We start from the raw sequence: 27,681 nt of genomic DNA, 5'->3' as shown, positions 1-27,681 counted from the left end.
TGGGCGGGCACTTTCTTGTTGTGGTTGACGGTTCACTTCCTGCTTTGCACTGTGAAATCAATAAACTTCAGCACAAAAGTAGAAAAAGCGAGGATACCGAGGATCTGTCAGCATAGTAGGTACTTTACGAGTAATATTTCACAGCTTTTTACCGCAATGACTGTTATTTGCAGCTAAAATGTGAGTCAACCGGAAGAAAAGTGTTAATCCTAATGTGTTAACACCCTATGCTGCTCACAAGACTGCGGCATGTGATATCGATTAGTGAAACGCACACTGCTGCAGCCCTGTTTCAGCTCCTGATAGAATGAAAGAAATGTATCGAAAACTAAATTCTACATGTTAGTGGTGGGTCATGTTTCTTATTTTATTGTAATACGTTTACATACGTGACATTGGTTTCGAAGTGTCAGAACTTAATTACATTTAAAATAACGGATATATTTTCTCTGAAAACGTCGATGTCGAATATGCAACGAATAAGTTATTTTAAGGTTGGAAATCCAAAAGACATTCAAACTACGGCTGTCATAGGAAGGGTTTCTCACATCGTAGCCCTCTGTTATCCACAGGGTTAGTGTTAGGGACCGTCAATAAATTACCGTTTGACTTACAAAATAAAAACAATGTTATTTTCAATACCTTTGTACTAGCTTGCACATATGCTAACATAATGCAAACATAACAGGAATAAATGTTTCTTGTGTCACATGTGATTAACCTGGTCAAACTAAAAAGTGAGCCGATTGCCACAGTTATTCACAAAAGGCAAGTTATAACAAGTCGATATCATTTGTAATTATGTAAAATGACACGTCTCATAACCAAAACGTATTTTTGAATAATATGTAAAAACTGTTCAACTCTAAACATTTTTATATTTTAATGGAAGCTGTCCTGCTGAATGAGGACAGTCCGTTACATTTCCACCCTGGGCTGATTCCTGTCTCCAAGAGGGGATCCAACATGGTGCACGTCTACAACTGCCATCCTTTCGCCTCACAGCAGATAGTACAGGTAGGTGGATGTTGCTGTGGATGTTTTTATTTGCTTTCTTTTAAAAAGAAAATGCTTATCACGGCTGATAATGTTGTTTTGTGTATGTGTCAGGTCCTAACTAATATACCTTACCTCTCTGTATCTCAGGTGGAGCAGGAGCCTGGACTGGTCTGCTGTGGAGGGGGAGCTCTGTTTGTGGTGGCGACTGGAGGATGCAAGGTTATTCTTTAAAATATGTATATTTTTATTCCAGTTATTTTATTTATCTGTGTTTAAATTAAAACGATGCCCTCATTTGTTAAACCCACACCTCATCAAAAATATATGTTTTTTAATATGCAGTAATGTGTTGAACTGAATCAAGGTGGAGGCTTACAATGTGGAGCAGGAGGGCTGCCCTTTCATCTGTCGCTTTGCCACCATGGGCACTGTGAAGAGCATCCAGCACAGCAAGATGGGTAAAAAAAGTCATTATCGCTCACCTTTTGTCAGTCTTAGCAACTGCATACATACTAGTTTTTACCCATTGCACTTTCGTTTGTTTTATGTGTGAGTAAGGAAGCCGACAGCATAAGGGTTGAAGTGTCAGTTGAAGAGAGTGATATATTTGTATTTTCTTTTTCTTTTCTGCATCCCATTCAGGAGATTACCTGGTTACCATTGAGGAGAAGAACAGCGCCACTTACCTGAGAGCCTACACCAACTGGCGTTATCAGGTACACACTGAAAAGCTTTCTTGAAAGTATTTATTATCATATAACATTGAGACTTAAGGGACCATGTTAATTTATTTTGTAGTTTTTATACTGTATGTTGGGGATCAATATGTGACCTTAACTAGGGAATGTTATAAAAACATATAGCATTTGTATTATATGGACTAGAAGAAAATGTTCTCCCTCAGATACTACTCATTGTAGCATTAACATTAAACTTGAAATTGAATTGATCCACTAAACGAAAGACAAATAGAAGAGATGGTTTTTCATCAGTATATCTACTGCAATATTACGTTCTTTTGTCCATGTTTTCTTCTGTACTTATTGCTCTCCATTCAGGCGGAGGGGAAGGCCCGGGTCGGGGTGCGTTTGTTGGGCCACCTGCTGCGAGGGGCGTCTGTGCGGGGCGGGGTGCAGATGGAGATCATCGAGATCCCTCTTTCAAAGCGCCCTGTTGCCGTGGCATGTTGTCCGGTGACAGGAGACCTTCTGGTCGGCTGTGAGGACACTCTGGTCTTGTTCGCCTTGAGGAGACAGAACCAGCAGAGCCTGGTAAGAGTTCAACTAATAATCTGTGGCTTTATCTCCTCTGAAGACCCCTTTCTAGAGAGAGCCTTACACAGTTTAGTCCTACTGGTGCATGATGTAGTCACGATTAACGATGCAGTGTTTTCCAGAAGTTGACAGTTATCCACAACATTAGAATGTGTATTTCATTGTGTCTCAAAAAGTATTCAAATATAAATTGCAGTACATGAATAAGAAGTTTTATGTTATCATCAGAGTTATATGTCTCAATGAAGCATGCTATGACATTCTCAGTTGAAATTCTCTAAGTGTTTTACATTTTATTCTTCTTGAAAAAAAATGCCTGCAGAATCAGAGTCAGCAGATCCTTCAAAGCACCTCGCAGAACTCCAGTCAGAATCAAGGTAACTCAAGAAAATTGACACATAATAGTAAACACATTTTCATGCAAAGACTTGTTTTGCATCATGACTTGTGTTTAGTTTATAATGTGTTGACTGGACAGGAGGAACAATTTCAGCAAATTGCTTCAACCATGTTGCTCAAATAGAATGACTCTTAGAAAAATGTAATCCTCTATGTAATTCAATTATTTTGTAACGCTCTGATTGTCATTTAATCCTCTGTGTTTTTTACTGACCTTAAATGTGACCAATGTTCTAGTAAACAATGCCTACTCTATGTCTAGTGGTGAAGGAGTTAGGTTGCGGTGATCTAAGAACAAATATCCTCTTCGCTGACTCTCCATGTTTTCCTTCTTCAACTGATCCGTCCTTTGTTTGTTTTTCTTTTTAGCTCAGTCTCCAAGTCCAAACCAGAATTTCCTGGATTTTGAACGCTCAGTTATCTTGCATCTCCCAAAAATCGAGCCTAAACAGGTCATTTCCCCTTTTTCTTTATTATGTTCCTTTCTTTTTGTGGTATTTCCTTCATAGTTCAGTCACATGATCTGTAATGCACACAGAACAATACTCACTGGTTTGGTTGTGTTGTATTGCTCCTCTGCCCCCTAGGTGGCACTGTGTGGAGGTTATGTGGCAGTGCAGATGGAGCTGGAGGTGCTGGTTTTGAAACTGGATGCATCTTCTGATCCTAAAACCCAGGAAGAATCATCAGACACAAATACAAGTTTGTGTTTGTTGCCCTCTATAATGATTGATGCCGCATCTATAGATCTTTTTGATTATGTTAAGTTTACAGGCTTTAAAAAACAAGCATAGATGTATCAGCAGTAACAGAAAGTAAAAGATCTTTGTATATCTTTGTGTGTGTGTGTGTGTGCAGCAGATCATATAGATGACCAGGCTGACTTCATGGTCCTTCCGAGACACCAGGAGTTGCTGGGTGATGTAGCTAAAGACTGTGACATTCCTGTCAGCATTGAGAATACTGGGTTGGAGGACGGAAAAGGACAATACACGCTATCATATGTTCTCTTCAGGTGAGTGCGTATAGTGCTGAGTACCAGTTTGACCCTTTAGATCTTTACGGTTAGCATATATCTGCCATATGAGGTGTATTTTTTACTTTTCTTACTTCTTTCTTACAGGCGTTTTACTCCAGACTTCTTCCAGGGCTGCAGTGTGGAGGAAACTCAACTCCACTCACTGCAGCTTTACCCACTGTACACCAGTGAGTACAGCAATACAGTGAAAAGCAGAATATGTTGTCACAGGAATTAGAATTACTACTCGATTTCCTCTCTTTATGTCTCCATGACATCAAACAAATGGTAAACGTTCAATCAAATCAAAGCCACTAATACCTTCATGTAACCCTACTGAGCTGTGTTGCAGCAAAGTCCTGTATACAATTCATTGCGACTGCAACATATTTCTTAACAAGATACATTTGTTTTTGATCACATTTTCAAAAAAATGCATTCTGCCACTTGCCTGGGATCTTTTCAGACGTTGTCAGTGCAGTTTCCCTTCTTTCAGGACTTGGACCTGGTTCTTTTTGGTAAAATATTGTTTTTGCATTCTCTCTCTCCAGGTAACCAATCCGTGCCTCTGGAAGAACCAGCATGTGTCTTCTGCTTCTTCTCTCTCCCAAACGCTGGCTACCTGTACAGTCTGAAGGGTGGTGTCGAGCTTCTCTCCACCTATCAGTATCCAGAGAAAGTCCTGAAGGCGGTGCTAACGGACCACCTGCTGCACGTCATTACAAAGTACATCTGCAGTCTCATTTGATCTTTCAATCATTTCATTTTCACTGAATTACAGCTCGTTAAAATATCTTCATCCATGTCTTGTCATGGGAAATCATAAAAAAATAAAATTGAATCTTTTATAAGTTGAAACTGAATAAGAAGACATGTGTATCAGCCTCAGTAATAGACTGATATGAAATCATGTTTACTTCTGTAGTCTAAAGTAGGGCTGTCATAATATCAGATTTTAACTTCACAACCTTCCTGACCAAAACATATTAACAATAACAAACATTGTCAATGTCAACAGAACATTTGAAAAACAAGAAATATGCTTTGTTTTTTTGTTTGATTGATGTATTGCTTGTCTTTATTTTGGCCAATAAATTACACTGTGTGTTGGTTGTTGGGAAGGAAGATACATTATTAACAAAAAAAACTGCTGAAATTAAAAAGGTGCTTAATTATTTACACAATGTAGTCATAACTGTATTTTTAACATGACCTAAATACCTCATTGTTTAAATATTGCAACTATTGTCAATACTGGTATATTGCAAATACTCTATTCTGAATTGTGTATTTCTGAACAAGTAAGTTTGATTCTTCCTGTGTGCCTAGGAGTGCATTGCAGTGTTTCACAGTGCGCTGTGCAGCAGTAGCAGCCAGGATTGTGGACCCTTACATCGACACCACCATGAAGGTATGATCCTAACATGGAAACCTTGCCTCATGGGTTATTCAATAACTGTAGGGTTTAGTCTCACCATTTACCCCTGTGTGTGTCTGAAGGCCTGTCCGCCCTGCAGCATGGAGGTATGTGCGCTCAGGATTCAGCTGTTTATTGGTCTGCGATCAGTGTGTGTCGACGGCAGCCATGTCATCCTGCTCTCCGTTGCTGACACAGAGACACCAGAGGAACCTGAACGCACCCCGCAACGCAGACGCCTGTAAGTCTCACACATAATGTCTGTGATCGTATATAGAGTGTACAAGTGTTTAAAAGCTTCATCGGATTAGTCATCAGATACCTCCCTGCCATACCAGAATACTTATCAACACTGGTGATATGTGTGTTCAGGCATACATACATTTAAAAAATGTTTTACTGTGTGTGTATGTGTTATTTTAGCAAGTTGAAAGAACACACCTTGCTGACTGGTATTTTCCTGGCGGTGGGAATCGATCCCGCAACCACACCAGCTCTGGAGAGCTTTCTATCACGGCCCTTCCTGTAAGATAAACCCAAACCCCCCCCTCCCCCCGCAGTCTCTGTCGTCACTTTAGGCCTAAGCTGCAATGCCAAGAAACCCTCGAAAGTACTCACTGTAGCAGATGATTGTTAGCCAAACCCTCAAATCATTATTTAAAAGGGGATCTATTTAATCTTTCATGCCACAGAACAAACTGTTTTAGCTTCCATTAAAGTACCTTGTTTGTTTTTGCATTTGTCACTGATACCAGTATTCCTAGCTGAAGAATAACCATGGTAATTAACATGAACTGGAACATTAGTTATGGAGGCTTTTCCTACTTTATGACAAAATCCTAAATGCTAAGAAAATAGTATATTCAAGATGTCAAGGTATCTTCTTACCCTCACTTTAGACCCTCAATCTAACTCTTAGTGGCACAAAGATCCTAGCTCATTTAAAAAAGGTGGGAAGTGAGGGTACTAAGTACTTCCTCCTTTGATCTGCCTTGCCTTACCATAAGTTATCAATATTCAAGTCACTTGGATAATACATTCAAACATTTTCAAAATGTAAGACTTAAGCTTTGTGTTTTTCTGTACTTATAAGGTATATTATGGATTAACATTTGCTGCACTAATCCTGTAGTTACACTGCAGATTACCTTTAAACGTTTATGTAGAATGACAAAGATTCTACAAATATAATGTTCATATTTAAAATCCACAACTGTCTATAACTATAATATATAAAACCCCTAAAACAACTGGTTACTTCAACTCATGGTTAATTGCTGTTTTGAATTAATGTGTGCCTTTACAGCTTGGTCTAAAAGTGACAACACTACCTGTTTTAGTTCCTTAACCAATTTAAAACATAACCACCCTAACTCCCTTTAGTGTGTGTGACCCTTTGCTCACAAACTAATTGTCTATGGACTGAAATAGATCTGAACAAGATCTGTTTTGGATTTAATTCAGCCAGCTTGTTATCCATCTTTGTTGGACATGTAACTTGTCCCTTGTAAAACGTAGATAGTGGCCCATAATTGCAGGTAAAGAGCTGCATTTTCAGTAAGTGAGACCTGTTTTATATATTTTATCGAGTTGTTAAACTGTTAAAGCTCCTGAGACAAATATCAAATGTGTGATATTGGGCTATATGAATAAACTTGAATTTATTTATTTATTTATTGATTGATATTTGAAGTAATCTGTCATTTTTTGTCAGGAAAATGTTGTGGTTTTTTGTTCGCCGGAAATTGCAGCATATCCCCTTATTTGATTATATATCCCCTTAAATATGATTTTAGTCATTGCATCTTAAGTTTTAGAGAAGCATTCTGAGCAAACGTTAGCGATAGCCAAAACAATGTCGGATAATTACTTTTCTTTATAACGTTAAACTGTATCATTCTGTGGTTTTAATCACTGTTTCGGTATAACAATATAGAAATCCTAACTAGGAGAAGCTGGCGTTAATGAGTGCAATGTGGTGAAGAGCTCTCCCATGATCTAACGCTGCCTCTCAATGCCGCCAAACTTCATCTTTTGTTTTTGTTGTTATTGAGAGACTCCTAGTGGCAGAACATCACATGTTGTGCATCTAACAGGCAGGTGTGCTTTGTAGATTGTAAAATGTGCCTGTTTCTATTACAAATCAAAATACAGGTTTGGGGCCACATGACATGACTATCGAGCATGGCATGAGCCACAGGAAACACATCTTACTTATTTACCATGTTAATCTGTTCACTAACAGTTCACTAATGCTTTGTTTGTTCATGTGTAATGTAGTAACGCTTAATAATATTAGGCAATAGTACTGTATCACATAGCAACTGTATGCAACATGTTGTACTTTACTGTGAGTATGATGGTGCTGCACACAGTACTAAAAACCTTCCATTGATTAAAAACATGTTCAATGTCATGCAAAGTATGTCGGAAATGTTTTAAGTAATTAATTGAATTCCTGTTATCGACATGTTTAGCGTACCGATTGTGCATTCTGCATCTTTAAATAAAAGAACATTTGGTAAAATCCTAGTACTCTAGACTAGAGACAAGTCAACGTACTGTTACAGTTTTCACTCGTTATTTTTGTTGATTTCTGTGATTTTCTTGAATAATGGGAAAATCTCTCTAAAAAGTCTGCAGATTTTTGGATTTAGGCAAATGTATCTTCTCTGTGTGATGAGAAAATTGTGATTTTCTCTGATTATCCTTTTTGTTACCCCTCTTTGTAACCTTTGACCTCAGGGGCAGGAAATGGACGATCTCCTCTCCCAAAGAAACCAGCCCAGCAGGACACGGGTGGAACCTGTATGTGGTCGACAGCGTCAGCCCCCTCACTCTTTACCAAGAGATGGTAACAGACATACCACCTTAATGAACTGCTCAAAACAATCCACTGTATTTGCATGTCAGTTGTTATGGTTGTATACTTCTACTTGTAATATCATGTATGCACAATTATTAATCATACAGTATGAAAGACTAAAGAAATAAAACTAGAACAAAACAGATTCTCATTTAACATCTTAAATGCGTAAAAACAAAACATGAAAAAGTATATAAAAAGACACTTGACTGTGACATGCATTTCATTTGTAATTGATCACTTATAGTTAAACAAAATAAATACAATTTGCCTGTGGAATGAGAGTGCAAATGTATTTGTTGAAAATATATTTATTAATCAGATTATATATTTTCTAAATCTAGTGAAACGGACTGCTTTATTCTTTCTGTGTTAAAGAAGCAGACAGCATTTTTGTGAAACTTCTTTCTGATCTGTAAATCTATTAAAACCTTTTTTCCAAAATATGTTAAATTTAGTGACTAAATGAAAGGTGGAAATAATATGAAAGATTGACTCTGAACATGCTACACCTACTGTACTGTAGTAAATCTTCATGTGTATGAGTGTGTATAGTCATATTTTTGTCTCTGTGTTTTTCAGGTCGAATACAGCGAGCGGTACGCAGAGACCAACCCGCAGGCCCAAAGCCTTCGGCACCTCCTGAGTGAAGCTCACCTCTTCCTCCGCGCCTCCTTACTCAGGACAGAGCCATCAGAGCAGCCACGAAACATCGAGGGTGAAGCCGCCGTGACTCTGCAGACAGATACAGACGCACCAGCTGAGAGACAGACAGCTGCACAGACAGACAGGCAGGAGGTGGAGGAGGCACTCAGGCACAACTGTGCACAGCTGGGAGACTGTTTCAGCAGGTCACACACACACACACACACACACACACACACACACACACACACACACACACACACACACACACACACACTGTGCCTCTTCACTTTTGTCCCTCTTCACTTGTGTCCCTGTCCCCTTCTCATAATTTCCACCCTATTCTAAGGGGAAGCATTTACGCAATGTGGTGCCTTTTCATTTCAGCTTCTTACTTTGTATTTCTTCACCCCTTTCCCTCAAACTATTTTAGGAGAGTGCATTTACGTAGACACGTTGTGCCTCTCTTCCTCTGTTTCTCACTTCTCTTTTCCTACCCCTGTTCCTCAGACCTATCCTAAGGGAGTTGACACATTGTGCCTCTTCACTTTTACTTTCTAAGGGTCAAAGTTCATATGACGAGGGATTCCTTTGAGCGACATGCGCCGGCCCGTGCCTTACCTTGGACTTCTAATAGAACTGCTCGGGTCTTGATAGATTGAGTGGGGAAGTTCAGGAGATATCTGTTAACACACAACTTTTTTTTGTAAATGTCTCCCTCAGACACTCTTTTCTTCTGATTGACTGTATTTATGTAAATTAGTTTCACCTTGCTGTACAGGTGGCATCCTTAAAATAACTTAATCCTGGTCAATTATGTGATTCTGATTACATATTTTTATTGAGGTTTAAAAGTTAAGGGATTTTGTTCAAACAATTGCATGCTTCTGTTTTGGACTGCAATTCAGATTATGTTTTAATAATCTCTAAATTATTTTTAATGTATAATCTATTAAACATCCATCACAATTTCCTAGAGCTCAAGGTGATGAGGCCTGTTTTGTCTGGCCAACTATATAAAGGTCCCATTACATGCTTTTCCGGTTATTACCCGTCCCCTTGTGTGTTATGTAGACGGTCTGCAAAGTCACAAACCCTCAAAGTACACCCTGTAGCGAGTAAAACTCTAACACAGAAAAGACCTGTCTATGCTGCCCCAGAACGCCTCGTTGGAGATTTTTCTTTTTCCATTTTTTTCTTCCTGAGTATGGTGACGTAACCATGCCCAGGTCCAAATGGACCAATCCGTGGAGCTCCTAACACACACACACACACTCACTCAGACTTATCTTTTCTCAGCCGCGGCTCCGCGGATTTCTCAGCCTGAACTCAGCCTGAGACAGCGAGACACTGAGTTTGTGTGTGTGCTCAGGCTGAGTTCAGGCTGAGTTTCGCGGTGTCTCGCTGTCTCGCAGACCCCACGCAGCAACCAGGAAACGACACCAGTAATCCAGCTCACACTGTCCGCTCCTCGAGCCTCAAAGGGCGGAGCAGCGAGCCCCGCAACGTCCCGCCAACACGGCACCCAGACCCCACGCAGCATTCTCATCTGTTTGTCATTACTGGTGTCATTTCCTGGTTGCTAACAAACGCCATTGTAACACATAATCACTGATGTTCCGCTGTAACGGTGGTGGACTCATCAGAACAGAGTGGGCGAGCTGACCAATCAGAGCACAGTGGGCTCATAGGGACGGGGGGGGGCAGGAGCTCCAACAAGCCGTTTAGGACAGAGAGTGAATACACATACTATCCAGAGATGCTGTATGAGAAACCAATGTGATTTTAGAACATTGAACAATGTAAATCTATTCTAGTAGACCTCCACAATGGAATTATGATCAGTAGAAATGGCCATGTCATGGGACCTTTAAAGTAAAAAAGTATCCCAAAAAATAAAGGCAAAAAGCAGCATATATTCACATTTGAGGAGAATCAATTATTTTGTGTTTGTCTGTTCTGTAGGGGCAGTCAGAAGGACTGCCATCTGGCCTTGCCGTACTACAGGATGTCCGGTCTGTCAGTCACAGAAGTCATGGCCAGAAACCGCCCACTTCCCAGCAGCCCTCACACCTACGGCCCTGGCTTCCTGTTTTACCTGAAGCATTTCCTGTTTGAAGAAACAGAGCAGACTCTCAGCCAGGTATACACTAACATTATGCAATGCTTGTTGTAATGAGACCTTTTATTTTTAGAAAGGTGCAATATGGAAGAAATTATAATTACATTTTCTTTGCTATAGAATTAACAACATGCAATCAGTCTTTAGAAAAGGTCTTCCCTTAGCTTTCTTGGGGAAGTGACTTTGTTACGGCTATGATACAACCTATGATTTGTCTATAAAAACATGTAAATAAGTAGTTATTTTAGATTTGTATACATCAGTTCATCAGGTGTTTTATTCGTGTTCTACTGAACACTTGTTCCTTCAGTTAATTAATATTAAAAGAAACTAATGAAAAGAAGGAATTAAAGAATTATCTTTCTGCAGGAGGCAGCTGATGATGTCATAGACATTTTCAGCCAATCAGAGCCCTCACAGCTCGTCAGTGTGTGTGCCAGCCCGTCCATGATAAACCTCAGTCCCGCCAAGACGCTGCAAATCCTAATACATCAGGAGGACACGTGTGGTGTGTCTGTTCTTCTCACAATCACCATGGCAACCATGATGCTGTGTTTGGACGACCTGCCACAGTACACACAGCTGATGGAGAGACACGCCGAGGTGAGAGGGGACAGGGGCTGTGCTGTGTGTGTCCTTAAGAAAGCTTCTCATTGAAGAAGAAACTGAAACTTTATTTTCTCCACCACCAAAAATATGTGTGTGTGTCTGTGTGCTCATCTTGCATGAGAGTCATCTCATCAGCATCATATATTTTGTTGTGATGATTAACAATCTTTTAAAATGTTTACTTACAGTTTTGAACCTTCATTAACTCCTCACTCATCACTCCTCTTAACTGGCCAATAGGGGTCGCAATATAGAAAAATACATTTCCAGCAATTTGCATACCCATGGCTCAAAAATATCCATACATGTAGAAACAAATCAGATCAATTTCGTATGTAATATGTTATGATCCAATACAGTTAGAATATTTTTTACATGTCACATTGACATGTCACGTCTATTTGAACAGTTAATTATGTTTGTGTAAAATTGCCAAAATCTTTCCCCAATGTTTGCATTAAATCCTTTTTTAGTATAGCGGAAAGTGAAAATGTTTCTGGTTCCTCATGAAAGGAAATGAGAAATAAAATGATCACAGTGGATTGAGAAGAGAATGTAATGTCTAAGCTCTTAACATTGTTTGTATTATCTTATAAGATACCAAATCACTACGAATTACATTTCTCAGAATGAGATTCATGAGAGTCATGCTGACAGTGTAGCAAAGGGCAATTGGAGTTCTGAGAAACCTGAGGACCTGTGTGTTTGTGTTCAGATGCTGCTGGTGTACAGGTTCATCGAGGAGCCCAGGCTGCTGCTGCACGGCGGAGTTGGAGGCCAGCACACACACATCCGTCCCACACGACTGACCCGACAGCTGGCAAAGTCCCAACCAGGACTGCTGGTGGCTGCCATGGTGGCTTTACATGAAAACAGCAAAGTTCAGCTGGAACAGGCTGATCACATATTCAAGGTGGATGTGGCACTTGTTATTCACAGCAAGTGAAATCTTACTGATTTGTTGCAACCTTTCAAGATGAAAACATATATGTGTGTTTGATTTTAGGAGCTGGGCTGTGAGAACTGCTTGCAGGTGGATTTCTGGGAGGCGATGCTCATGGCCTCCTCACAAGAAGCTGTCATCCAGGAGCTCCTGTTCCGACTTGTGTCCATCTATATTGACCGACTCACAAACACAACCTCCGATACACACCTCAACGAACCACACACACCTTCAAGACGAAGGCCGCTGAAGAGCGCTGACGATCTGGTACAGTAGATACAAATTGCAATTGTTGTGCTTGTTTGGGAAAGATTACGTTTCTGTTGGGGATTTTGTCCAGCACCTTTATATACTGCCGTCAAATAATCATTGTGTATAAATAGTGTGATGTTTAGGAAATCCATTAATGTGATCATCTTTTTACTCACTGAGAGGCCTACATGTTTGTGTGTCTCAGATAAACTCCTGCTCTCATTACGGTGCTCTCTACCCGTGGCTCACTGTTCTCAATCCAGCTCACACTACCAGCTCCCAACACCAGGAGGCGCTGTACAAACTACAGGTAATGTGTCTTGAATCAAAATAAATGTGCTTCTATGGAAAATATACAAAATATAATTGAACATTTTAGGAGTCTACTTGAACATTGCACTTGTAGTCAAATATGTCAAGTCTTCTAACATGAGCTAACATTAGCCACCAAAGCTACACGTCATACCATAACATGTGAGTATGTTACACAAATCTCATGAGTGTATTAAATTGAGTAGGGTTTTGTTTTTGAATTTTATACGTTACATTTGTTTGATTGTCAAACAATTATTGTGGTATTTGATCTTGCATCATCTCCCTTTCCCTTACTCACCTTCTGTGATTGTATCCATGTTTCTGTCTGCCTACAGTCTCTGCTGTGTGGTCCGTCTCTGTCTGTGGGCTCCGTCGTGCCTCTGATGGAGCGTCTGTCAGAGGAAACTTTGTGGGGCTTCAGCCTGCACCTCCTCTGCTCCACCAGGAGGGGGCAGTATGACCGCAGCATTGAGAAGCTGCTGGACCGATGTCCTCAGGCCATCATAGCCTACGCCAACCACCAGTTACAGGACACACATATGGTCTGTACTGAGCTGTAGCCTGAGCTGTGCAGTGTATCACTTATTTTTTTAACTCTAAGTGATTCTCAGTAGTAAAACCCTGTCTTCCTTGTATACTTTTCGCAGATGTTGTGGTGGCAGAAGCTGCTCCCTGAGCTTTGTAACAGGACGAGAGCTGCTTCAGACAACAGCATCCTATTGGCAGCCCTCAAAGGTAGACGTTTATCCCAGAATACCATCAGTCTGTCAAAAGACCCTTATTTTGAGTGTATGGCCACCTTGCCTAGCTTTGTTTAAGGACATCTTATATATATCTGTACTTTTTTTCCTTTTACCCTCGTGAGTCCAATCACCTATGGGGCAGCAGAAGTGCAATGTTAAATTAGCTTATTTAACTGGGGATTTAATCTAATTTTACAAAGGCCCTGCAAACCAACAATGAGAAATAAGACAAAATGAACTAATTACACTAATTAATACTTCTTGTGATACTAGTATTTTATTACTTTCTCGTGAAAATCAAAAACATAAAAAAAAAAAAGAGTCAGTTCTACTCTGATGTCCATGTTTTGACTTCTAGACTTTAATTTGGCCTGTGTTCATGCCAACAGAGACGCTGGTTGTGGTTGCCATGGAAATGAGTCCAACAGACTTTCTGGAGCTGATACCCGACGACGGGACGGCCTCCTACTTCCTGCCTTACCTGTTGACCTGCAGCCAGAGACATTTAATGGCCTGAGACACACACACACACACACACACACACACACACACACACACACACACACACACACACACACACACACACACACACACACACACACACACACACACCACGTACACTGTACTTAAATATACAAGGACAAAGGTGTCAGTTGTTCATTCAAACTGATGCATAGAATAACTATATCCCATTGTTTGCTAATGAACTGCTGCACCGAAGCAAATTGCGGGTTGAGTTGTTCCGTTGCTGTAAACGGTCCTAACACTGGAGTGAAAGGACAACCTGGCAACAATGAAAACACAAAGCTGTCTCTCTAGTCTCTAATGTTGTGACAAGCTCTGTTTGTCATCAGACAATCATGTACAGGTTTTTGCATGTTTACTTGACCAACTTTTGATATATATATAAAGCAATTAATATGGATGTTTTATCTGTGTTTTTAACTTAATAGAACAATAAAATACTGTATGCAGGAAACACAAGACCAGACTATAGTATATAAAGCAGACCCTGCAGAGAAGATAGTAATCATGCTTTCCAATTTTGAGTTTTGTTTGTCATTGCGTGTTCATTTTTGTTACAATTTTAAAGATATGTATCTAAAAGTGGTCTTTAGGCTTTATGTTGAGATACAAATGTAATGTGTTGCTACTAACATTTTATTTAATAGAGTGTGTTGTCCTAACACTAGTGCCTAAATGCCTAAAACCTGGAAGTCACTTGGTTTAAACTAGTTAAAAGCTGCAAGATTGTGATTTTATTTGTCATGAATTGCGGAAGTTTTTACTTGTTGGTCACTCAAATAGAAAGTAGTTTGAATATATCAGTCCACTTTTGATTTATTTTAATTGTATTTCACTCACAACTTCCTCATTTGGTTAACTCAACTATGTGTGCTGATCCCTTAGTTGACACATGATCATAGATTGTTGAGTGTGTGTGTGGTTTTCTTTTGTCATAACAGTTTCACCAGAGAAATTAGGTGTGACTTTGATCATATTGACCCAGATTAGATAGTATAGCACTATGCTGTGTAACTGCTGAAATCTGCACACTTTATCAAGGTTTGTTTAGCAATCATTAAACCGGCCTGATGTTTTTAGCTGTGGATTCAAAGACATTTATTCTTTAATGGACGAGCAAAGACAATACACATAGATCCTAACATATCTGTGTTTTAATTTTATAAGCAAGTATTTTGTAACTTGGATTATTGACAATGAAACTTACTCAAATCAAAAGTGACTCAATCATGATGTTGATGATTAAACAGGCCACGAGTGATATGTGAAGAGGGGTTGATTAGTTGTGTCTTTTAAATCATGTACATTGACATTACATCTGAGTTCATTATGCAGAAAGTAGAATCACCAATTTAAAAGCTCCTAACAACAATGGGCCAACGTGTTGTAACTCTCAAGACAACGCAGAATCAATCAGAGCTATTTACCCAAACCTCTCAACCAATGAGAGCTTAAGAACATTCCAAAGCTGGGCCAATCAGAGCCACGGGATCTGATAGATCTCAGCTTGATTTAATGAGCACTCAGCTATTTGGATCTTTGGAAGGCCACCATTACCTGAGGAATATTTGGAGGTTCAACTCAAACTAGAGAGGATACAGAAAGCAGTACAGGCCTGAAAACAACAAAGAGCAACACAAGATCAAGGAGATAAAAAGAAAGAAAGAAAGCTTGAGCAAGGACAGAAATCTAAGACCAAACACAAAAAGGCCAAACAGTAATTACGTGAATGACGAGGGAAAGGGATATTGTTCTTGAAGAAATGAGGCATCTAAGAAGAAACACAGAAGATAAAACCTTCATAGTTGTATCACAGAGGAAGAGGCCGAGCGAGAAGAAGGCGGTGGTGCTCGGCATCACAGAAAACATCGAGATGGTGCTGTTTTCTTCCATGGAGCACTGTGTTATTACATTAACGCAGGAAGAGGAAGAAGTCAGCTTTGTCCAAGTGGGTCTTGAGTATACATTTTAAGAAATTCAAACTGTGGTGATCCTCAGAGTGCTATCTAATGTGTATGTGTTCAGTAACAGCCTTTGTGAGACTAATAAAGTCCAAACTGCATGTTCTGCAGGTATGACACAATATTTCAGACTTTTCAGAAATATTTTACTTATATATTTACCTTGGGTCATGTGATCTTGAAGGAATCTATAGAGTATGAACTGTTAAAGAATGTAATGGATTGAGATTAGATACTGCTCCTTTATACCTAGAGCTTATGTGACTGGTCCACATGATACATCACAGAGGTTAACTGAGATACAGTAGTTGATCTAACTGGAGCGACGATATCTGTTGATCAGAACTGAACCAATTGAATCAATCATCAAATGAATAAATTCACCAAAAACACCAATACACTTTTTATTTAGTTAAACAAATATACAAATAATTCTGAATATGGATGTACAGTAGTGCCTGTCCTATACACAAATAGTAATTCATAAAAAACGGTGTTGCATCTAATACGATGCAGGTCTTTCAGTGTTCTTCGTCCATATGTTGGATCATATGTTCACACACAGTCAACACATTTTCCTTCCTATTCTTGAACCCAGACACACCCGGAGCATCCTCTGGTCCCTGACTGTGAGGAGGAACCCGGGCCTCAGGTTGAGACTGCAACCAGGCAGCAGACCCAGCCCCACACTGAGACAGAGCCTGAGAACGCCCCCCCTGCCCTAGGATTAATGGAGGATATTAAAATGGAGATGAAGGTACGTGAATATGAAAAATGTAAATAAATACATAAATTCATAGAACATCCACACAAGGAATATCCCATTCTCACTTGTCATAAATAAAACTGTGGAAAAGGGGTGATAAAGTGAGTTTAGGAATGAAATGTACACTCTGAACAGCTTTTCAGCAACTCTTTCAAGAGGTTTCTTCTACCTTGTTTTAAAAAGAATCTAACGCTGCTTTCTCTTTCTCCATGTAGGTGCTTCCTCCCTTCAGATTGTCTGACAAGGAATTATTGGATACAAAAGCAATTGATCCTTCCATTATGGCCATGGTACTTTTATTTTTTTAAATAACAATGACATCACTTTTCACATGTCATTTGAATTACATTCATTTTGTTGAAGGAACCACTGAGCCTTCTTCCATCTTAGTAATGTAATATAATCAAACTAATTAAAGTATAATTTGATCAGGTTTAGCAGACAAAGCTTACTCATGCGCTAATCCTGATCACAAAGGGAAACACTTAATCCAGCAAGCGTTATGGACTCAGTCAATCAATCAGTCAAAAAGGTTTCACACATGTCTGCTTTCAAGCTCCATTTTTGCTTATTTTTCACATCCATGCATTTGTTTATTCCTATTTTCCTACGATGTATCTAATGTTTGTATAATGTTTCCTGTTCAGTTGATTTTGTTTCAATCTTCTCATCATTTCAGGGGTAATGTTTCCTTTTGTTCCTGTTGTTTGCTACATTTGCAGCTCCATTTTAAGAGTTGTTTTTCTTTCCCTGACTAGTTTAACATTGACAAGCAACACATTGTTTTTCTGTCTGTGGTTAAAATTCTTGCACAATAAGAACTGTGTGCATGTGATTTGTCAATATGTCTAATCTGTCTGTCCGTTTGCTTCCCTTTGCTGTGTGCTACAGCCCTCTCCGAACAAAGCCACTCGTCTCAAGTGGAAAAGACTGTCTCTGCAGATGACCGGACTGGCGGTCAAAGATGTGGTCTGTCTACCCAGAGGACGCTACCTGGCACAGCTCGAGAGGTGAGAGTGTGTGAGATCATATTTCATCCATTGGCCTTTTAGGTACTAAATCATAAATATCCTAACTTGCCACATTGGTAATACATTTGGTATCGACATTCTTGGCCTCTATTCTTAATATATATTTTTTTAAACATTAACAATAGCTGGACTAATATCTTGCGGAAAGACTGCATGTCTCAAAGGGATAACCTGGGTAAATGGGGCCAAATTATGTTTTCAGAAATCCCCCAAAAACAACATTACAGTGCAAGAAGGATTGCAAACTATTTGTGTCATTTTATTTAAAAAAAAAATCAAAAAGCTCTCATTGTGAGGTTTCGTTAAATTGCCCTTTCTGTTTTTTTCACAAGTTTATATTTTGGCCACCAAATATGTACTTGTGCAATCACATTTAGGGGCTTGGTAGCCCATCGGGCCCATGCTTAGTATCGTCTATCGTTCCCAATTTCTCTAGCACTACCATAATGAAATCTTCTCTTAATATGTGTACTGTACTGTACTTACCGACCCTTTTAATCTACAGTGCCACAATTAGGGCACAAATTTCACTCCTGCCCCATTACTATCAACACTAACTGGCATAATGAAATTAGCCTGTTCATACTACTCAGAGGGTAAACTGTTTCGAATTTGTTAAAATGTATAAAATATGCATGAATTAAAATGGCTGGAAAATAAGTAATGTTTCATCCAATAGAACTATATCAGTGAAGTACATTTTCCCATTTGTTTTTCCAGACACACTGTTCCACGAAGCAAAGAACGAGCAGCTCTAGCGGCTATGGGATTGACTGCTCGCATCACCATAGATCACAGCTGGTCGGCCAATCAGATGCAGAGTCGGCTGGCGACGCTCTTCAGGGGAAAGTTTGCGAAGCGGGCGGGACAAAGATTCTCCTTCACATATTTACAGGTGTGTGTGTAGTATATCTTTTTGACATGTATACTAAACACGCATTATAATTTACTGGCTCACCCACTATTACCATTTGGAGATTTAAGAATCAAGAATTCGGCTACAAATTAAGTCAACATTTAAGATTACGTTTTCACAAAAGTAAATAGGATATCTGAAAGCGAATCAGGCAATTTTCCCTCCAACTCTTCCACATGCACTACAAAAACTTGAAATCTTGCCAAGTATATTTATCTAATATCTAGTCAGAATATTTCTTTACACCTGATATCAGACGTAATAACTTCAGAAGTAACACTGCAGTGAGATATCGGGTCTTGTTTTTAGACAATGCATCATCTTGTTAAGTAAATAAATCTTATTTTGGGTTGTATCTCAGATGAACCACATATTGTTTTACATATTTATTAGACAATCACCAACTAACATCAGAAAACTGAAAACCTTTGAGCATTTGCAGCTTATATTGTAACACAACATTTCCTGATTCTAGTAAAATATAGTTCAAAATGTGTTCTCTCAGATAATTACAAGATCTCATTTATCTAAATATCCCATCTTATTTCAAGAAATCTTACCAAGCAAATTTTCACTTGTTCTATTGGCAGAACTTTGTACTTATTTCAAGTGAAAACAGCTTGTTTTCCTTTATTGTTTAACTTGTTTTTGGAGCAGCATTTTTCCAGTGTGTTGCTACATTTGAATCTGATTAGTGTGTGGTTTCCAGTGTGTACCAGGCTCTAGGGTGCTGTATGTCCCAGACACTCCTGCGGAGGGCTGGACTGGAGAGCAGGTGCTCAGGACTTCTGGACATGGTGCTTTGTACATCCTCAGCCCCCAGGAATACCCACAGGTAAATATACTCTGAAACTAGATTTTGTTGTTGACTTACCTTTTGGCAATTATGATTACTAAAAGTACATTTCTTACATATTTAGTGTGATCCATTTCATTGTATGTCATATGATTCAGCTGTGTGTCCATCGGCCTTCGGTTTGAGATATTACTGCTCTGAAATAGATGGAAGGGATGGAACCCTCTTTAATGGTCACACATGCAGAGCACACAGCGCACACACAGTGAAATGTGGCCTCTGCATTTAACCCATCCTAGTACTAGGAGCAGGGAAAGATATGTGCTATGTTATTAAATTCCGCAGAGTTTGCTTTCATTTTATGTTATGGTTTCTGATAGAAATCACCATCATTAATTACACTTTTACATTTATTTTCCACAGTAATTAAAACAATTCTTCTCTCATACAGGCAGGATCCGAGGAGTCAACCATCGAGACACCTATTTTGAACAGGTAAAAAAGCAGGAACAGTTCCTGAGAAGAAACATTTGAAAATGATAAATGGCGAACATTTTACCTAAACCATTATATTTGTGTGTGTCATCCATTAAGGAAGGAGTTTTGTCTAGAGGCCAACACAGAGGGCAGAGGCATTGAGCTCATACACACCCGGCCTGTTGTTCCGAGTATCACAGAGGAGGTCAGTTTATTTCAGTATTTTGGTTATTCCAAATTGTTAAATGACAGCAAATACACACTTTCCTTTAAACCTTACTGTGTGGTGTGCAGTCCTCCTTCGATCTGGACGCCATCCTGAGAGTGTTCAAACAGGAGAACATGGATGGAGACGTGGTGACCTACATCCAGGTGAGGAGGAGAGACCTTCTCCACAGCGCTCTGAAGGTGGTGAGGAGGCCTGGCTTCTGTTTCAGTATGACACCCATCATCGCCTTCAGCGAAGAGGAGACTGACGTCCACGAGGGACCTCTCAGAGAGTTTTTCAGGTTATTATTGTGTACAATTTATTTTCAAGTAAAACGGGCGTATTCTATTTTTATAGATGGTTCCATCACGTGTACTTACTTGACTGTGAAATATACCAGGAAACAAACCGGAATAGTCTTCGTTTGATATTGTTCTTTGCTTCACTAGTTTTCAGGTATCTTGTAGGAATATGTCTGTTATACTAACATTTACACAAGTTGAGGGAACAAGGAACGAGATAAAAGTCCTTATCGATAATTTTAGTCTTGAAAATCACAATTTACCAAAGCTACTTTGTGACTTATTAAGATGTTTGTGTTAGACCAACAGTCAAAAACCCTCCATAATGATTATCATATTAAACTATAAACCTCAAAACACAAAATAAATGCAAATGGTTTTCTGTAGTCCTACAAAAACAATGCTTATTAGAGCAATTACAATCTTTATTTTAGTAATCTACACAAGATCATTAAAGCATCCTTTAATAATATGTGCAAATCCCTTTCCTCCTGCTCACACAGCTTGACTTTGCTGGAGCTGCAGCGAAGTTCTGTATTCGAGGGTCTTCCAGGGCGTCTGTTCTTCACCTATGACCTCGCAGCTCTTAAAGGCAGGAAGTATTACGAAGCAGGTGTTCTGATTGGCTGGTCTCTGGCTCATGGCGGGCCTGGACCCCGTTGTCTACACCCTGTGCTCTTCCAGGTTGTGTACTTGGATATTCCATTTTTTATTTAAGATTCTCTTGAATGTTAAATTGTATTTCCACATTGATATTCTATTTAATTGAATTGTATTTTATTGTCACAGTTGATGTGTGGCCAGAATCCATCTTTGGAGGACTTCAGCTGGAGAGACGTTGTTGACGCTGAAGCACGGATCCGACTGCAACAGGTGGCCTAAAAGACAGATATTTCACACATCTGTCCTTTTTAAACTGATGTCATTTAAAAAGAAAATTAGGTTGAATTTTTAATCTGGATCTCTATGATTAATTTGATACACTCTGCTGTGTATCACTATAGATACTAAGTCAGTTTAGTGTTTTAAATAAAACATTATAAACCATAGCCTATAAATCATAAGCAATCAAATTGAATCTTTTTTTTTCCACTCAATACAATTTTATTAACACCTATAGTAAATAAACTTACTAAACAAGCGGGTTACAGTATGTTAAATCTATACAGGATTGGATGCAACATGAATATGAAATCCTTGTCTGTTGCTTTTTGAAATAGCAAATACCTCCAGTGTTTATGTGAATGGATGAGTGACACTTTTCCAGAGTTTGTTTTTGTTATTATTTTAAACTCTTCCGCCACAGTAGAGAGAAACTGACCACAAATAGATTTAAATGGCGCCTCTCAAATGTCATCTATTGAATAGGAATGTGGTTATATGTGCACATATAAAGAGTGAGACACCAACACACAATATAATCTAGCAGGTATGCTGACAGCATTTTGGTACTAAAACTGTGTACTCTCAGTGAACAGAAATATGATTAAAATAAGTTTGTACATTTTAACAAAAATGCATTGACATTGTCCTGTGATGATAGTGTTGGGATTATCGTAAATATTTTCACTTGCATACTGTATACTTCTTGTATATACTGTATGACAAAGGACTACAAAAGGCATATTACAACTGTCATCTTTAAGGCTTCTCGTTTTCTCTTGTAGCTGCAAAGCTGTACTGATGTGACGCTGCTTTCTCTCAGTCTGTGTGACTGGGTATCAAAATGTGGGATCCCGGGAGTACATTCGGCCCATTCTGATGAAATACCATCCATCTATATCCGCCTGGTCAAACATTACATCTACCACAGGTAGGACACACACACACCCCATACACTGGTTTATTCAGTGTTCTTTTTAACCTTTTATATTTCAGAACTTGTTGCCCTCTGATCTTCTATCTCAGTTTTTTAAACGTCAATTTCATAAAATGTTGTACAATATCGTAGTTCTGTGTGGTTTCTATCGTTTCCAAATGGCTGCTAAAAGGAAAAAAAGTGTTTAAAAAAAAAAAAAAAAGAAAAAAAAAAAAGAAACCTCCCACCATGACTAGTGGATAAAGCAATCACTCAGCCCCTCTGTTGTCCATAAGGGTGGCCTGTATGATCTCCCAGTTCACCGAGGGGATGAACAGCTGTGGTGGTTTTTGGGGTACGGTGCAGTCCCACTGGGAGGAGTTTGTGCCAGTGATGACCAGCGCACAGCGTCAGCCTCTGATGCTAGAAGAGTTCAAAAAGCTCATCAACATCTGCTACAGCCGTGCAGACAGCCAGCTGAGGGCGGCCGAGGAGGAAACAGCGCGACACTGGGAGACGGTTCTCACTTTGGTCAGCGGTAAGAACCCAGGGATGGGATGGATGATGCGTGTGAACAACGTGATGTTGATATCTACTTTATATTTAATTTAGCGGACAAGATTTTCCAAGTATATTACAATGAGCGCAATCACCTATGAAGATACAAACTCGGAATAGTAAGAAACTTAAAAGTACATTTCTTCCATTAAGTCAAACCATTTTAAGTACTATAACTTTTATTTCTCTGTTTAAGTACATGAAACTGTTAAATCTTTTTTTAAATTATTGATATCAAGTCAAAATGGTGTGTGCGAGAAGCTTTTTTGAAAAATGTGTCCTCATGCCAAATCAGATGGCCAGGCAGAATGTTCCTTTGAAGACCTCCTCACCTTCATCACTGGAACCGATCATCTGCCTCCTCTTGGGTTCCCCAGATTGATCTCCCTGTGTTTTTTCTCCCAGGTTGGTACTTTTAAGATAATAACGGGTACAAAAAATGTCCTGAAATAATTCCATTTAACGTTACACAGAAATATTTAACTTTACTACATATTGAGATGTTATAGCTATTCCACCTGTTGGAGAGACACTGGCAATGTATTACAATGTTTTAGCTTGTACAATTTTTTTAAATGGGATGTTTCCCTTGGATACATGGATTTATTAAATCTCACATTGCATGAATTGGAATGATTGGATTGATACATTTCAATCTTTAATCTCAAAATCACCATAGACAAGAGTTTAACATTACAGTTGTCAGACCTCTGTCATATCAGGTTACACTTAGTCAGTAATCCAAAGAATATATTTAAATTGGGTATTTAAAACCTGGCTCCCCAAAAGGTTTAACATTTCAAAGAGTTGAATTTAGACCACATGAATTTAGATATGGTAAAATATGCATTATCAATCTTTGAGTTTTCCGTAAGGACTCAATTTAACATTCAGGTCTTCAGTTAAAATTACTACAAACTTTCTGATTCCACATGTTTTGTTCTGTCTGAGATAAATCTTTGTCACATTTGAATTACATTTCCAGGATGTGAGCATGTCAGGTGTGAGTCTGCCTCACGCCTCCACCTGCGCTCTGGAGTTCTTTCTGCCAAGGGGAATGTCAGCGGCTGCAGACCTGATGGTGATGCTGAGCAGAGCCATGCACGTGGCCCTTGGCTTTAAACGTTTTCAGATTGAGTGAGATGGAGAAGGCAGCTTCAGTCTACTGCAAAATGAACGGCTGCCTGGATACTTGAGGTCCTGCTGAGACTGCATAATATGAACAAAGTGACTAAATAGAAAGCCAGCCCACAGTTTGGGGAATGGTATTGGTCTTTGAACAATGTGTCACTATAACTCATGTGGCCCAATGCAGGAGTGTAGACAGAATTATTTTGAGTTATGTTTATAATAGCTGCTGTGCACATTATTAAATTAGTGTTGTGGGAACAATGGGTCTTTTAGAAGAGTTGGGAACATTTTAAGAGTTTTTGCTAGTAGTAGATCAGATAATGTGTTGATATACTGCATGCTCTCAGTTGTTGATGCAAATACAGTAAAGTGAACTTGCATGCTATATATTAATGTTACCGTCAAAGATTCAAATTTAAAAAACAATCTATTTGTCCCCGGGGGGCAATTTGAAGCACCACTTAAGAGTAGGACATTCAAATAAAACGACAATATAGAACACATTTATTTATTTTTCCAATTAAGATAATAATTAATGTTTTGTTTAAATATTTTAAAACCTCTCTAACAGAATGCGTCTCTTTGACATCTTAGAAAATGGCTCGTTTGAATACTTCACACACTGTTTATGTCTCTGCTGATTTTTAAGAACATGTTTTAATTTTTTAATATAAATAAATGTAACTTTAAATATGATGTCATTTTGTATTTCCACATGTCTTAAGCTAAAAATAGTATCTATTGTGTTTGCTTTAAAAATGTTATGTTATAAATGATTCATTAAAGAACACAGAAAAACAAAGAATGGGGACTTCAAATGTTTATATTTTTCCTCTTTCAGAAGGACACATAAAATAACATGAATAAAATAAACGAATCTCATTAAAGCATATATATATGCTTTAATGAGATTCGTTTATTTTATTCATGTTATTTTTATAAAACATATATATATTTTTATAAAACGGACAAGTCAAATCAAGCAATCTGATTGGTTCTTAGCCGTGGTATACTGAGCGTATACTGAGCGTATACCATGGGTAGAATTGTAAGTTACTTTTCACAACAAGTCAGTATCCCTCCGCGTCTGAGATAAACAGTATACAGTTGGGCTGAAAAGCAAACTGCCTGCCTGCGTCGGGCCGAACCACGCCCCTTAAAACCTGTTTCACACCTTCCCCCCGGTACCGGGCGAATAAACGCGTCATTTGCAGGAAACAACGTCTAAGGAATCTTAATATTGAATAAAACTATGAATGTGTTATATCCATGTAACGGGAAGAAACTCAGCTAACTGATCTTTTTAATTTTTTTTTTCAAAAAAACCCCACAATGCTAGCACTCAGCCTCTGAATTAGCCTCGATCGAAAAAACGGGACCTACAAAGGCACTTAAACTCACTCATAACTCCCTTATTACTTATCCTAGATGCACAACCAAACTCTTTTTTGGTGTCCTGGAGACACTGAATCTACCGGTGCCCACCTCAACACTCAGTGATAAACATTCGCGACGCTATCAACGAAAGCGTACATCATCACATGTGGAGCTAAGAAGCTAAACATGTAAATATGGCTTACCTTGGTCAAAAGTGGTCTTCAATGGCATTAAAACGATAAAAAAACGATGCTGCAGTTAATCCATAGGTTCATCCTATGTGTCTGTGCCTTCTTTGAAATTATTTCTGATAATCCATAAGCAATACAACTGCGTTTTAGTTTCCAAACTCCAGAAGGAGACATTCCTCCAGTTTAGTTTCGCTTTCCACACGCGAAGCGGCCACATTTTTTCTTTACAATGTATGTGTATGTGAGTCTCCTCCTTCGATTCTATTGGCTCTAACGGTCACAAGGGTATGTCAACCAACCAGATCGAGCAAGGGGGGCCAGAGATAGGTCAAATCCACCCAAATGACCCCAGATGGCCCAGTTTTTGGCTAAATCTCTCTAAAAAGGTCAAATTTCACTTGTTTTGCATCAATCTTGATACAGGGTACTTATTATATGTTGTACTTTGGATTCCTAAAGCTTTTAGTCTACTAACCCATCATCCAAGGGTAGTTTTCACTATCTGTAAAAAATAATTTTTGGACGGACACTATAATTTACAGTTTTTTACTATGTAAAATCTGAATTTTCTTTAAAATAAAAAACATTTATATTGATTCTGACACTTCTACATCCAACTCACAGGTTTATCATTACTTTGAGAAAAAAGATTATTAATTTAACCCTTTTAGAAGGGAAGATATGGTCATTTGTTCTGGGAATGTCATTTTCGAGCCTGAGACCTGAAAAACAGGCTCAGAGTGGAACAGGTTTAACTGTGATATAATGGCCATATACCACGGCCTGTCGTGAGCTATTGCTTAAATATACATTATATAAACAAACAATTAATATGGCCTTTTGTGCAAAAACCATTACTTTAAAAAATAAATATTTTAATCGGTCAAGAAATACATTCAGTCGGCAGGTGAACATACAATGTATTGCATAGCCTTGGAGCAGGTGGGTAACAAATGGCGGTTGTAGGGTCTGCAGTTGTAGGGGTTGTGGATGTTAAAGTTGTGGGGGTCGATGTTGTTCGAGTTGCAGTTGTGGGGGCCTCAGTTGTGTAAGGTGCATTTGTAGAACCTGTAGTTTTTGGGGAAACAGTTGTATGACCCACAGGGGTAGGGGTTGTAGTTGTGGGAGTTGCAATTGTAGGGGTCGAGGTTGTAGGACCTGCAGTTGTTGGGGCTTCGGTTGTCATGTCTGCAGTTGTGGGAGTTGCAGTTATAGGGGTTGAAGTTGCTGGATTTGCAGTTGTGGGGGCTACAGTTGTTGGTGTGGCAGTTGTAGCAACTGCGGTTGTTGGGGCCGCAGTTGTAGGACTGGTAGTTGTTTCTGCAGTTGTTTTGGTTGCAGTTGTAGGACCCGCAGGCATAGGAGTTGAAGTCGTTGCAGTCGTGGGAGTTGCAGTTGTAGGGGTCGAAGTTGTAGGACCTGCAGTTGTGGGAGCTGCAGTTGTTGTGCCTGAATTTGTGGGAGCCGCAGTGGTGCGGGCTGCAGTTGTAGGAATTATAGTTGTAGGGGCGGCAGTTGTAGGACCAGTCGTAGGACCTGCAGGGTGATGTAGTTGTGGGAGTTGCAGTTATAGGGGCGGCAGTTGTAGGACCAGTCATAGGACCTGCAGGGTGATGTAGTTGTGGGAGTTGCAGTCGTGGGTGATGCAGTTGTAGGGGTCGAAGTTGTAGGAGATGCCGTTGTTGGGGCGGCAGTTGTAGTGGCTTCGGTTGTCGGGGGTTCGGTTGATGAAGCTGCAGTTGTAGAATATGCTGTTGCTCGAGCTGCAGTTGTAGCTGATCAAAAAGTATAATTATTAAAAGTTATCAGAAAAACAATCTTTCAAATACCTTAGTATAGGGGTGTCCAAACTACGGCCCGGGGGCCAAATTCGGGGGCTTTTTTAATTGGCTTTTTAATTAAAGTTGAAATATTTTCTAACAAATCTAAGTTGATAAAAAAAGCCTAATAACTTATTTCCATAACCAGCTCGAAATATACCCTTCATATTTCCCCTTATTATGAGCAATCTGAGGCTTCTGTTTTAGGGAATGAGCTGCAAA

General features: G+C 39.2%; 2 protein-coding genes across 4 annotated transcripts; both read left to right on the top strand.

Annotated features, from left to right (window-relative positions):
- The first annotated feature begins 30 nt into the window (after positions 1-30).
- On the top strand, positions 31-15,345 carry hps3 (HPS3 biogenesis of lysosomal organelles complex 2 subunit 1). 3 transcript variants are annotated; one of them, XM_034147293.1, is made up of 24 exons: positions 31-119; positions 893-1,017; positions 1,147-1,218; positions 1,364-1,457; positions 1,642-1,715; positions 2,058-2,270; positions 2,596-2,650; positions 3,042-3,124; positions 3,260-3,374; positions 3,531-3,687; positions 3,796-3,878; positions 4,242-4,416; positions 5,020-5,101; positions 5,191-5,348; positions 7,853-7,961; positions 8,556-8,824; positions 10,584-10,761; positions 11,110-11,343; positions 12,065-12,262; positions 12,356-12,559; positions 12,750-12,854; positions 13,195-13,401; positions 13,507-13,594; positions 13,992-14,119. In XM_034147293.1, exons 2-24 carry the CDS (start codon positions 967-969, stop codon positions 14,117-14,119), a joined length of 3,132 nt encoding a protein of 1,043 aa, XP_034003184.1. In that variant the 5' UTR covers positions 31-119; positions 893-966. The 3 variants fall into 3 exon arrangements, with proteins under 3 accessions (XP_034003184.1, XP_034003185.1, XP_034003186.1); XM_034147294.1 differs by having other exon boundaries at positions 37-115; positions 13,992-15,345; XM_034147295.1 differs by having other exon boundaries at positions 37-115; positions 3,534-3,687.
- A 177-nt stretch (positions 15,346-15,522) lies between these two features.
- Positions 15,523-24,876, top strand: LOC117495779. The gene is made up of 15 exons (XM_034147296.1): positions 15,523-16,075; positions 16,687-16,845; positions 17,070-17,144; positions 17,746-17,864; positions 18,606-18,780; positions 19,511-19,636; positions 20,049-20,092; positions 20,192-20,279; positions 20,369-20,583; positions 21,088-21,268; positions 21,374-21,457; positions 22,252-22,397; positions 22,679-22,920; positions 23,236-23,345; positions 23,926-24,876. Exons 1-15 carry the CDS (start codon positions 15,857-15,859, stop codon positions 24,079-24,081), a joined length of 2,139 nt encoding a protein of 712 aa, XP_034003187.1. The 5' UTR covers positions 15,523-15,856; the 3' UTR covers positions 24,082-24,876.
- The last annotated feature ends 2,805 nt before the right edge of the window (positions 24,877-27,681 follow it).

Source organism: Trematomus bernacchii, unplaced genomic scaffold, assembly GCF_902827165.1.
Source record: "Trematomus bernacchii unplaced genomic scaffold, fTreBer1.1, whole genome shotgun sequence".
Taxonomy (NCBI): domain Eukaryota; kingdom Metazoa; phylum Chordata; class Actinopteri; order Perciformes; family Nototheniidae; genus Trematomus; species Trematomus bernacchii.
Note: the sequence above shows the minus strand (reverse complement) of the source record. Positions and strands in the feature narration are given on the sequence as shown.